The sequence below is a fragment of the Heterodontus francisci genome, chromosome 24 (assembly GCF_036365525.1).
Source record: "Heterodontus francisci isolate sHetFra1 chromosome 24, sHetFra1.hap1, whole genome shotgun sequence".
NCBI lineage: Eukaryota > Metazoa > Chordata > Chondrichthyes > Heterodontiformes > Heterodontidae > Heterodontus > Heterodontus francisci.
Window position 1 is genome coordinate 68,855,915 of NC_090394.1, and position 13,672 is coordinate 68,869,586.

Sequence of the window (13,672 nt, forward strand, 5' to 3'; positions counted from 1 at the left end):
TGATCAACAGACTATGAATCTTGAAAAAAAAAATTACAAAGTACTAAAGCACAGAAGTAGGGTATTTATCCCAGTAGGTCCATGTTGGTGTTTTGCTCCATGAGTCTCCTCCCCCGACACTTCATTTAACTCCAATGCATATCCTTCTATTCTTTCTCCATGTGCTTATCTACCTTTCTCTTAAATGCATCTATGCTATTCATCTCAACTACTCCTTGCGGTAGCATGATACACTTTTTAAATCACCATCTGAGTAAAGATTGTTCTCCTGAATTCCTTATTGGATTTATTAGGAACTAATATTTATGGCCTCTAGATTATATTCAGAAGTGGACATCATAACTCTCACCTTCTTCTTCTTTGGAGCAGTGCTACCCACTATTACAGCTGAATTTCTGCGGCTCTCCTCCAAGGCCATCTGAAGCCGAAGATCATCACCACGGCGAAGGCGATCCTCCTGACAAGGATGACAGTACAAAATTAGTTACCAAAGAATTCCCTTCATGTACATTGACAAATTAGTTAAACTACTTTTTGGAACTTAAAAAAAATTTCTAACCCAAAAGAAAGACACTAGTTATTAAGATAGCACTAAACCAAGAGGAAGTATCTGATCACGTACATCCAATTATTATTTTCTTATCTTTATGTACAACTCAATTGTTAGTCTTCAAACATACATGTCTGACAATAATCTGATCAGTGCACAAAATACTTCTTTTGTATTCAGCCGCTATATTATATATTTCTCTACTTTTAATTACAGAAACCTATTTAAGTAAACAGTTGAAGGAATTGGTAACCTGCTGTCAAAATGTCATTTAGTTTAGTGATTTTCACTTGCAATCAAAAAATTAGCTTACACAATTCAGTATAACACAAGTTACTAGTGTTAAAATTCTAGAAAGCTTGTTGTGTAAGGATATGCTGGAGCCTATGATTTCTCAGTTTCACATTTATTGTACAGAGCAAAAGGATTACAAACATGTACACCCCTCACTCAAAAACCTCCACCAGTCTCAGTAACTGAACAATAAGTCCCTAATTAACACCCTCACCTGCATATAAACAATTGATACACAATTAACATTAGCAACTAGTTTGTATTGTTACCAAATTCTGAACCTAGTTAAGTAAATTCCTTTGCCATTCTCTCAACATGGGATGCATTGGATGTTGTACTGCTCAATTCTAAACCAAACAAGCTAACAAAAAGCTGAACTGAGAATTTATCTTCTCCCACATCTGAGGAGGCTCTTGTAGCATTTCACACACATTTCCAGATAGGATATGAGAACATATTTTCAGGTTGACAACCTCCCTCTTATATTTGGCTTTCACTCCTCCTTTCTTTCCTGGAACCTATCCTGTCTTATTCAAATTGCATCAATATTGCTATGGCCAGTGCTCCTCCAAAATATCCAACTTTCCTGAAAATACTACAAACTTAAAAAATGCTCTGAAAATTCCATTATTGGCTTTTAATTCACACAATCTTAGTCTGCAGGTTTCTCATCATACTGCACACTATTTTCTTCTAAACACGTGAAATGAACTACGTATTAATGACTTCTACCTAAATGCATACTACATTTGATAATTGAGATTTATGTTTCAAGTTCCACATTTGACAGTTTTACAATAGCTGATTACAGAAAACAAATATGTAAACAGCTTTAGTGTTTGGTTATTGGAAATGGGAGGTTCAAATGACCATAACAGAGTTCATAGTAATCAGCTCTATTTACTATGCCCTTTTCCCACCCAAATTTCTATACAGAGCATCGCCATAGCAAAAGATAGATTGCCACTGTTTTACAAATCATTTAACGCAATCTTCACTTAAGAGTCAAATAGGAAACAACAAAATGTTTGCAACCACCAATTCTCTGAAAACAAACAGTTATTGAGTTTTCATGCATTCACCGAACACCTATTCCTGCTGGGGGACTTTAATGCCAGGGTTGGGGCCGACCATGACTCATGGCCCTCCTGCCTTGGGCGCTATGGCGTTGGAAGGATGAATGAGAACGGGCAGAGACTGCTTGAGTTGTGTACCTATCATAACCTCTGCATCGCCAACTCGTTCTTTCACACTAAACCCTGTCACCAGGTTTCATGGAGGCACCCAAGATCGCGTCGTTGGCACCAGCTAGACCTCATCGTCACAAGGCGAGCCGCCTTAAACAGGTGTTCAAATCACACGCAGCTTCCACAGTGCGGACTGCAACACCGACCACTCCCTGGTGTGCAGCAAGGTTAGACTCAGACCAAAGAAGTTGCACCATTCCAAGCAGAAGGGCCGCCCGCGCATCAACACAAACAAAACTTCTCACCCACAGCTGTGACAAAAATTTCTAAATTCACTTGTAACAGCCCTTCAAAACATTCCCACAGGGGATGCGGAGACCAAGTGGGCCCACATCAGAGACACCATCTATGAGTCAGCTTTGACCACCTACGGCAAAAGTGCGAAGAGAAATGCAGACTGGTTTCAATCTCACAAAGAGCTGGAACCTGTCATAGCCGCTAAGCGCATTGCACTGTTGAACTACAAGAAAGCCCCCAGCGAGTTAACATCCGTAGCTCTTAAAGCAGCCAGAAGCACTGCACAAAGAACAGCCAGGCGTTGCGCAAACGACTAATGGCAACACCTATGCAGTCATATTCAGCTGACCTCAGACACTGGAAACATCAAAGGAATGTATGATGGCATTAAGAATGCTTTTGGACCAATCAAGAAGATCGCCCCCCATAATCACTGACCAATGCAAACAAATGGACCGCTGGGTTGAGCACGACCTAGAACTGTACTCCAGGGAGAATGTTGTCACTGAGACTGCCCTCAACGCAGCCCAGCCTCCACCAGTCATGGATGAGCTGGACATACAGCCAACAAAATTGGAACTCAGTGATGCCATTGATTCTCTAGTCAGCGGAAAAGCCTCTGGGAAGGACAGCATTACACCTGAAATAATCAAGAGTGTCAAGCCTGCTATACTCTCAGCAATACATGAACTGCTATGCCTGTGCTGGGACGAGGGAGCAGTACCTCAGGACATGCGCGATGCCAATATCAACACCCTCTATAAAAACAAAAGGTGACCGCGGTGACTGCAACAACTACCGTGGAATCTCCCTGCTCAGCATAGTGGGGAAAGTCTTTGCTCGAGTCGCTCTTAACAGGCTCCAGAAGCTGGCCGAGCGCGTCTACCCTGAGGCACAGTGTGGCTTTCGTGCAGAGAGATCGACCGTCGACATGCTGTTCTCACTTCGCAGATACAGGAGAAATGCCGCAAACAACAGATGCCCCTCTACATTGCTTTCATTGATCTCACCAAAACCTTTGACCTCGTCAGCAGACGTGGTCTCTTCAGACTACTAGAAAAAATTGGATGTCCACCGAAGCTACTAAGTATCATCACCTCATTCCATGACAATATGAAAGGCACAATTCAACATGGTGGCTCATCAGACCCCTTTCCTATCCTGAGTGGCGTGAAACAGGGCTGTGTTCTCGCACCCACACTTCTTGGGATTTTCTTCTCCCTGCTGCTTTCACATGCGTTCAAGTCCTCTGAAGAAGGAATTTTCCTCCACACAAGATCAGGGGGCAGGTTGTTCAACCTTGCCCGTCTAAGAGCGAAGTCCAAAGTACAGAAAGTCCTCATCAGGGAACTCCTCTTTGCTGACGATGCTGCTTTAACATCTCACACTGAAGAGTGTCTGCAGAGACTCATCGACAGGATTGAGGCTGCCTGCAATGAATTTGGCCTAACCATCAGCCTCAAGAAAATGATCATGGGGCAGGACGTCAGAAATGCTCCATCCATCAATATTGGCGACCACGCTCTGGAAGTGGTTCAGGAGTTGACCTACCTAGGCTCAACTATCACCAGTAACCGGTCTCTAGATGCCGAAATCAACAAGCGCATGGGAAAGGCTTCTACTGCTATGTCCAGACTGGCCAAAAGAGTGTGGGAAAATGGCGCACTGACACGGAACACAAAAGTCTGAGTGTATCAAGCCTGTGTCCTCAGTACCTTGCTCTACGGCAACGAGGCCTGGACAACGTATGTCAGCCAAAAGCGACGTCTCAATTCATTCCATCTTCGCTGCCTCCGGAGAATACTTGGCATCAGGTGGCAGGACTACATCTCCAACACAGAAGTCCTCGAGGCGGCCAACATTCCCAGCTTACTGAGTCAGCGACGCTTGAGATGGCTTGGCCATGTGAGCCGCATGGAAGATGGCAGGATCCCCAAAGACACATTGTACAGCGAGCTCGCCACTGGTATCAGACCCACCGGCCGTCCATGTCTCCGCTTTAAAGACGTTTGCAAACGCGACATGAAGTCCTGTGACATTGATGACAAGTCGTGGGAGTTAGTTGCCAGCGTTCGCCAGAGTTGGCGGGCAGCCATAAAGGCGGGGCTAAAGTGAGGCACGTCGAAGAGACTTAGCAGTTGGCAGGAAAAAAGACAGAGGCGCAAGGCGAGAGCCAACTGTGTAACAGCCCCGACAACCAATTTTATCTGCAGCACTTGTGGAAGAGTCTGTCACTCAAGAATTGGACTTTATAGCCACTCAAGGCGCTGCTTCACAAACCACTGACCACCTCCAGGCACTTACCCATTGTTTCTCGAGACAAGGAGGCCAAAGAAAAAGTAGTACCTTTTGGTTGTTAATTGACTAGCCATGGCAAAGATTTATAGGAGGCATTGTAAGTACAATATGTAATCAAAAATGTTTAAAGTAAAGACAAGAAAAATAATGCAAACAATTCACGAGAATTTGTGGATAGCTGATTGCAGTTGAGCAATTACTTTGCAGCATATTTTTAACATACCATAATTCAACTTGAAAAGAGATGCAGCAAAAAGTGTACCCTGCACTTCTACCTTGACAGACGACTTTTGCAATTGAATGACCATGGGTGGAGTGCCTCCCTTGAAAGGGCATACTAAGATGAAACCTATGGAATTCACACCTCCTACTGTTTGTGGTCCTACCCAAAACTCACCACCTATGGACTCCTAGATTCACTGCCTCCGAGCTTGAGACTTAAAGAGACTGTAAGAAACCAATTAGTAGATGTGAATGGCCACCATCCATCCCCCATTGTGTAGCCATGGTTTTGAACTTCAAATCATTCTGGGTGGATAATAGCAGTATTGATCATCACAAACCACTGACCACCTCTAGGCGCTTACCCATTGGCCTCCTTGTCTCGGGAGACAAAGAAGAAAAGCAAAATACTGCAGATGCTGGAAACCTGAAATAAAAACAAGAAATGCTGGAAATACTCAGCAGGTCTGGCAGCATCTGTGGAGAGAGAAGCAGAGTTAACGTTTCAGGGTCAGTGACCCTTCTTCAGCAGTATTGATCAGGTGGTCACATGTTCAAAAGTCTTCTTCTCCTTCTTTGGCCTCCTTGTCTCAGGAGACAAAGGGTAAGCGCCTGGAGGCGGTCAGTGGTTTGTGAAGCAGCGCCTTGAGTGGCTATAAAAGGCCAATTCTAGAGTGACAGACTCTTCCACAGGTGCAGAAAAAATTGGTTGTCGGGACTGTTACACAGTTGGCTCTCCCCTTGCGCCTGTCTTTTTTCCTGCCAATTACTAAGTCTCTTCGACTCGCCACATTTTAGCCCCGCCTTTATGGCTGCCCACCAGCTCTGGCGATCGCTGGCAACTAACTCCCACGACTTGTGATCAATGTTACAGGACTTCATGTCGTGTTTGCAGACGTCTTTAAAGCGGAGACATGGACAGCCGGTAGGTCTGATACCAGTGGCGAGCTCCTGCCATCTTCCATGCGGCTCACATGGCCAAGCCATCTCAAGCGCCGCTGACTCAGTAGTGTGTATAAGCCAGGGATGTTGGCCGCCTCGAGAACTACTGTGTTGGAGATGTAGTCCTGCCACCTGATGCCAAGGATTCTCCAGAGGCAGCGAATGAATTGAGACGTCGCTCTTGGCTGACGTACGTTGTCCAGGCCTCGTTGCCGTAGAGCAAGGTACTGAGGACACAGGCTTGATACACTCGGACTTTTGTGTTCCGTGTCAATGCGCAATTTTCCCACACTCTCTTGGCCAGTCTGGACATCGCAGTGGAAGCCTTTCCCATGCGCTTGTTGATTTCTGCATCTAGAGACAGGTTACTGTGATAGTTGAGCCTAGGTAGGTGAACTCTTGAACCACTTCCAGAGCATGGTCGCCGTTATTGATGGATGGAGCATTTCTGACGTCCTGTCCCATGATATTAGTTTCCTTGAGGCTGATGGTTAGGCCAGATTCGTTGCAGGCAGCCGCAAACCTGTCGATGAGTCTCTGCATACACTCTTCAGTGTGAGATGTTAATGCAGCATCGTCAGCAAAGAGGAATTCCCTGATGAGGACTTTCCGTACTTTGGTCTTCGCTCTTAGGCGGGCAAGGTTGAACAACTTGCCGCCTGATCTTGTGTGGAGGAAAATTCCTTCTTCTGAAGACTTGAACGTGTGTGAGAGCAGCAGGGAGAAGAAAATCCCAAACAGTGTAGGTGCGAGAACACAGCCCTGTTTCACGCTACTCAGGATAGGAAAGGGGTCTGATGAGGCGCCGCTATGCTGAATTGTGCCTTTCATATTGTCATGGAATGAGGTGATGATACTTAGTAGCTTTGGTGGACATCCGATCTTTTCTTCTCGTCTGAAGAGACCACGTCTGCTGACGAGGTCAAAGGCTTTGGTGAGATCAATGAAAGCAACATAGAGGGGCATCTGTTCGCAGCATTTCTCCTGTAGCTGACGAAGGGAGAACAGCATGTCAATGGTCGATCGCCCTGCTCGAAAGCCACACTGTGCTTCAGGGTAGACACGCTCGGCAGCTTCTGGAGCCTGTTAAAGCGACTCGAACTAAACACAAATTAAAAGACCTTATTACTCCAAGCACCAGGGAGAAAACTCATCAGTCTGCAAACCACCAGCTGCAGAGAAAGCAGTAAAGGGCAGTACCATTGTGCCTTAAAGAACTGGAGGCTATAACACCAAGTCTCCAAGCCCGTCCCTTTTCAAGTCACCAGTACCGAAAACCGATCTTCTGGTATAATGAGACCACAAGCAACTAACTTCATGACCTGCTGAAAATCCACCTCTTCAAGAGAATCCTGTAACGACTTTGATATACGACTCTGGCTATTGAATCCACCCAACTACATTTTAGCAGTGAAAACACCTTCTTCACCAGGCCTGCAAAGCATGCCCTTTCCCCAAGATGAGCCAAATCCCGTGACTTACCAACTATTCCATTGATTGAAATTGGTAAAAGTGCACTATTAAAGGCTTTCTTTCTCGAGTATCTGTGTGTGCAAGTGGTGAGTGAGTGACGTAGTGTTAAGACTTTCGGGGTGAACATGTGAATAATTTTCTTTATTTAAACCCATGAAAAGCATGCTTTTAAAAAAAAATTATGAGATGTGGGTGTCACTGGTTATTCAAATTGGCTATACACTCGGGGTTTAAGAAACATACACATCTTCCTTGTCAAAAACACACTGATTACAAACAGCAAAGGGAAGGGTAACTGGGATTTCAGTTCTCTCTCAATTCTATCTGTAACTGCAATATACTAGGAACATGGGCTGAAACTAATCATGCGGGGTGTACCTGTTCTGCTGCTTCCCTGCTCATGGCTAAAGCCAACTGCAGCTGAAGTTCTTCCTCCCCACTGGTTTGTGGTCTAGCCTGTTCCAATTCTGACGAAGCTCGTGGAGAGGTTGCTAAAAAGACATCGAAATACATTAACATTAAAGGTCAAAAACAGGTAATACACTTCAACGTGATTGTGATTCCTGCAGTGTCATATGCAAACTACAGGTGCATGCAATAATACAGAATGTCCACTTCAGACTTAATTAATTGCAATGGGATACTGTAAACAGTTTTAAATGCAGAGTGAAAATACATCCACTTTGAAGTAAGTGGAGCACATCCTATAAATGTATCTTTATTCTGACATCACTTCCCTGAGAGGAAGTTTGTCCTCTTTCAGTAGACATGCTCTCATTGTGGGATCTATTAAGCCTAATACAATCTTGTCTTTAATGAGATCATCTAGTTGCGCAAATTCACAGGATTCTGTAAGCTGTCTTAATACAGTCACATATTGATCAATGGACTCTTTTTTTTACCTTGAGCCCTAATATACTTAAAAAGCTTAAATTAAAAGTTATTTTCCATGTACATTTAGGTTTCGACATCAGCTTGAAAAGGCATGTTTAGCTTTGTGGGGTGGAGGAAAGATAATGAGGAAATTTTCATTTTTATTCCAACTGTGGCGTTCCACAGTGCTCAGTGCTGGGACCCTTGCTGTTTGTAGTAATTCAATCCAGAGTCGTGCGAGGTAATCCATGTGGGGATGGCAAACAAAGCGAGGGAATACACAATTAACAGGAGAATATTGAGAAGGGTAGAAGAAGACGACGACCTTGGAGTGCATGACCACAGGTCCCTGAAGGTGGCAGGACAGGTAGAGTGATGAAGGAGGCATATGGAATGCTTTCCCTTAATGGCCGAGGTATAGAATACAAAAGCAGGGATGTAATGCTGGAACTGTATAAAACTCCGGTTACATAAGAACATAAGAAATAGAAGCAGGAGTAGGCCATTTGGACCCTCAAGACCGCCTCGCCATTCAAGATGATCATGGCTGATCTGCTTCAGACCTCAACTTCTCTTCCATGCCAGGTCCTCATAGTCCTCAACTTCCCGATATTTCAAAAATCTATCTACCTCCTCTTTAAATACTTTCAGTGATCTAGCCTCCACAACTCTCTAGGGTAGAGAATTCCAGACATTCACTACCTCAGAGAAGAAATTCTTTTGCAGCTCAGTCTTAAATGGGTGTCCCCTTATTCTGTAACTATGTCCCCTAGTTCAGCTACAGCTGGAGAGTACTACGTACAGTTCTGGTCACCACATTACAGGAAGGAAATAATTGCTCTGGAGAGAGTACAGAGGAGATTTACAAGAATGCTGCCAGGACCTGAAAGTAGCAGCTATGAGGAAAGATTGGATCAGCTAGGGTTGTTTTCCTTGGAAGAGAGGAAGCTAAGGGATGACTTAAAACAACAGGAAGATAGACAGGAAGGCATGAAGTGTAATTGAGTCTAGAAGTGATAAAGTATGATAAGGGTTTCAGGGTAGAGGAGTTAAGATAGGAACAAGGATGGGCAATGCTGTACAGGTAGAAATCTGTAGACTTGGTGATGGATAGGACTGAGGAATGCAAGCTTAGCTCTGTGTTGAACAGGTCACCATGATCTAGTTCATCCCCCAGCAAATGGCTGCAGAGGATGGAATCCTGGTAAAAGAGTTTATGGCAGGGGATGTAAACAACGACTGGTCTTCCCAACATTAAGTTGGAGAAAGTTGTAACGTGTTCGATAATGTTGGTTTAACAGCATGGAGGAGCTGTTATGGAACAAAGAAAGGTGATGGGTAAGGTTTTGGAGACAATAATCAGGAAAAAAAATTTAACAGGCACTTGGATTAATAGCCAGCATAGATTTGCAAAAGGCATAGCGTGTTTGACTAATCTAATTGATTTTTTTGATCAAGTAACAGAGAAGGTTGAGAATGCAGTGGATGTTGCAGATATGGATTTTAACAAAGCTTTTGACAAAGTACCACATGAAAGGCTGGTTACCAAAACGGAAGCTCATGGATTAGGAGAGTCAGCGTCAGCTTACATTAAAAAAATTTGGCTTATGGACAGAAAAGAACAAGTTGTGGCAAATGATTGTTTTTCCAGACTGGAGCATGGTAGACAGTGGCGTTTCCCAACAGTCAGTGCTCGTACCACTGCTTTTTTTTGAATATATATATATATATATATATATATTATCTATCATGTAAAAATGACTTGGATACTGGAATAAAGTAAAATTGCAAAACTTGCAGATGATACCAAACTTGGAGTTGTGGCAAACAGTGAGGATGATACCTATCAACTGCAAGAGGACACAGATAGGCTAGCAGAATGGACAGACAAGTGGCAAATGGAATTTAATAAAAGGAGAAATGTGAGGTGATGCTATTTGGAAGAAGGGACAGGGAGAGGCAACATATACAGCATAGATCTTAACATATTGAGAGTAGTTATCAAAGCATATGGGACCTTGGGCTTCACAGATAGAGGCATTAGGTACAAAAGCCGTGAAGTTATGCTGAACCTTTATAAAGTTCTGGCTAGGCCACAACATCGAGTTCTGGTCACCACACTTTAGTAAGGATGTGAGGGTCCTTGAGAAGGTGCAGAAGAGATCAACCAGAATGGTTCCAAGCTTGAGGGAATTTAGCTGCAGGGTTAGGCAGGAGAAGCTGGGTTGCTCTCCTTGGACCAAAGGAGGTTGCGGGAAGATCTGTTAAGAGATGTACAAGATTATGACAGGGTTAGATAAGGCAGACAAAGAAAAGCTGCTCCCATTAGTTGATGGTACAAGAACTAAGGGGCACAGATTAGGATTTTGGGCAAGAGATACGGGAGTGGGGGGGGGGGGGGGGGGGGAAAGGGGGAATGGAAGATGTGAGAACAAACTTTTTTTCACAGCAAATGGCAATGACCTGGAACTTGCTGCCTACAAGAGTGGTAGAGGCAGATATGATGAATGATTACAAAAGGAAACGGACCAGGTAATTGAGAGAAGGGCTATGGGGATAAAACAGGGGAATGGAACTCCCTGGAATGGTCAAGAGATCCGGCATGGACTTGATCGGCTCAATGGCCTTCTGTGCCATAATGACTGAGAACTAGAGCTGAATGTCATTAGCCTACATATGAAGCCGAACCCATAATTCCGAACAACATTATTGAGTGTCGCCATATAGAAAAAAACCAGAGTCCCTGGGGAAACTCTGGAGGGCACACTGCAGATACAGAAAGAGAAGCTAGAAATTAAAAGGAGGTCCATTTCAAACATTTAAAATAAACAAAGTTTTGTGCTCCCAATACCAGACTTCAATTTGGTATGACAATTCTAAATACAGCCAAATAGAGAGTTTAGGAGATAAGCAAACACTTTACAGTAAGTTACAAGAATTGTTAAAATTCTCTAACATTGCTCCTTCCCTCTCAAGAGGACGGTGCTGAGGTATGATTTACGTTGTTAGCTGCCTTCTCTTACCTTGACAAGTATAAAAACTAAAAGAAATAAAATACTCCCAAGTTGTTTACTGTTTGAAAGATACTGCTGTATTATTGAAAGGCTGCGTTTTCTGACAATGCAACCATTAGGTGGCGCAGTACTGGCACATGCGCAAATGCAGCCTCATCCACTGAAACGTCACTGCCTGCGACGTCTCAGGCATCTGCTAGGAATAAAGATGGTGCTGCTCAATATGTCACAAAAAACAAATTAAACCCAAATGCCCTCAATGGCTGCAATCGCCACCTCCATCCCATCCCCAATAGTATCCTGCTGCCTCCTGCCATTGCGCTTCTCTTCGCTGCTCCCTCCCATGCCCATCTGCTCGCCACTCGCTTCCCAATGCCTTCCCTCAGCCACCAGCACCCCACCTTGCCATTCACCCCCACTCGACCGCTCACTCCCCACCTTGCCGCTTTGGCTGCTCACTCCCGTGTCACAGTCACCCCTCAGCCGCTCACTCCCCACCTTGCCATTTTGGCAGCTCGTTCCCTGCCCCCCTCACCGGCCATGCTGCCACCCCCCCCTCCGCTGATTCTTTGGGCGGCGGGGCAGGTAGCGATCAGCCGAGGGAAGAAATAAGGCTGGGAGCAAGCGGTGGGGTGGGCGGGGGACAGAGGGAAGGTAGCGGTGAGGCGGGATGGAATGGGAAATTGAAAGAGACGATTGAAGCAGGGGTCGTGGGAAGAGGGAGCCGGTGATCACGCCTATTGAGGGGTGAGGACGTCATTGCGCGCATGCTGGTAAACTGGCAAATGATGACGTCCACAAATCGCTCTGCGCATGCTCCGCATCGTCAGGAGTCACTGTGATTTTGAAAATCTTGTGTTGAGTAGTTAGAATCATACAACGGTTACAGCACAGGAGGAAGCCATTCGGTTATCGTGTCAGTGCCAGCTCTCTGCAAGAGCAACCCACTTAGTCCCACACTCCCATGCCTTTTCCCCATAGCCCTACAAAATGTCTCTCTTCAGGATAGTTATCCAGTTCTCTTTTGAAGGCCTCAATTGAATCTGCCTATACCACACTCACAGGCAGTGCATTCCAGATCCTAACCAATGGCTGTGGAAACAAGTTTTTCCTCATGTCATTGTTGCTTCTTTTGTGAATCATCTGAAATGATTCTGGATCTGGTTCTGGATCCTTCAGCAATTGAGAACAATTTCTCCCTATCTACTCTGCCCAGGTCACTCATGATTTTGAACACCTCTAAATCAATTCTCCTCTTAATCTTCTCTTCTCCAAGGAGAACAGACCCAGCTTTGCCAAACTATCCACGTGACTGAACTTCCTCATCCCTGGAACCATTTGCATGAATCTTTTCTGCACCCTCTCTAATGCCTTCACATCCTTCTGAAAGTATGGTGCCCAAAACTGGACACAATACTCCAGTTGAGGCCGAACTAGGTGTTTATACTTGTTTATCTTTACTTCCTTTTGTTGTACTCTATGTCTTTATCTGTAAAGCCCAAGAGCCCAGATACTTTGTTCACCGTTTTCTCAACCTGCCCTCCAATGCACATATACCCCCAGCTCCCTCTGCTCCTGCACCCCCATTGGAATTGTACCCTTATTTTATATTGCCTCATCTCGTTCTTCCTACCAAAATGAATCACTTCACACTTTTCTGCATTTCATCTGCCACCTGCCCGCCCATTCCACCAGCCTATGTCCTCTTGAAATTTATTGCTATCCTTCTCACAGTTCACAATACTTCCAAGTTTTGTCTCATTTCCAAAATTTGAAATGGTGTCCTGTACACCCAAGTCTAGGTCATCATTATATATCAAGATAAGCAGGGTCCCAACACCGATCTCTGGGGAACCCCATTGTATACCTTCCTCCAGTCTGAAAAATAACTTCACAACTACTCTCTGTTTCCTGTCACTCAGCCAATTTAGTATCCATGCAGCTACTGTCTCATTTGTTCCATGGGCTCTAACTTTGTTGACAAGCCTGTTATGTGGCACATTATCAAATGCCTTTTGGAAGTCCATGTACACTACATCAACCCTCTCTGTTACCTCATCAAAAACTCAAGCAAGCTGGTTATTGTAGCTAAGCATATATTGTACTAAATATTTGACATGTGTAAGCGGAAAAGGCACTAGAATGAAACTAAGTGAATAGCTCTTTTAGACAGCCAGCATAGGTGTGAAAGGCCTATTGGTCTACTTCTGTAAAGTTCTATAATTCTAAAAGTTATGCTATCACATAATAGAAGAACCTTTAAAAACTTTTCCAAATTGGGACAGTAGCATGGCAACAATGAACAGTTTCAGTTAGAACACATATTTTGATAAATGCGGGAAAAAATCTGAAATATTTGCAGACAAGATAGGCTATTCACAGGGAAAGCTTCATTTTATTTAAATGTTTGCATTCTACTTTGTACATTTCAATTTGCTGTTATTGTTTCCTTTTGTAATTAATCTTTTATTCAATTAATTTTACATCCAACTTTTAGCTTCAACTAGTTTTTTCTAAAAAAA

General features: G+C 44.1%; 1 protein-coding gene across 6 annotated transcripts in view; it reads right to left on the reverse strand.

The window, feature by feature from the left end:
• Positions 1-13,672, reverse strand: part of epn2 (epsin 2) — a 66,633-nt gene that overhangs the window by 33,106 nt on the left and 19,855 nt on the right. For all 6 annotated transcript variants that reach the window (XM_068056506.1, XM_068056500.1, XM_068056502.1 and 3 more), the window contains 2 exons: positions 7,642-7,754; positions 350-457 (listed from right to left, as the gene is read on the reverse strand). In XM_068056506.1, the coding sequence (XP_067912607.1) occupies positions 350-457; positions 7,642-7,754 (221 nt within the window). The remainder of the gene's footprint in view (positions 1-349; positions 458-7,641; positions 7,755-13,672) is intronic.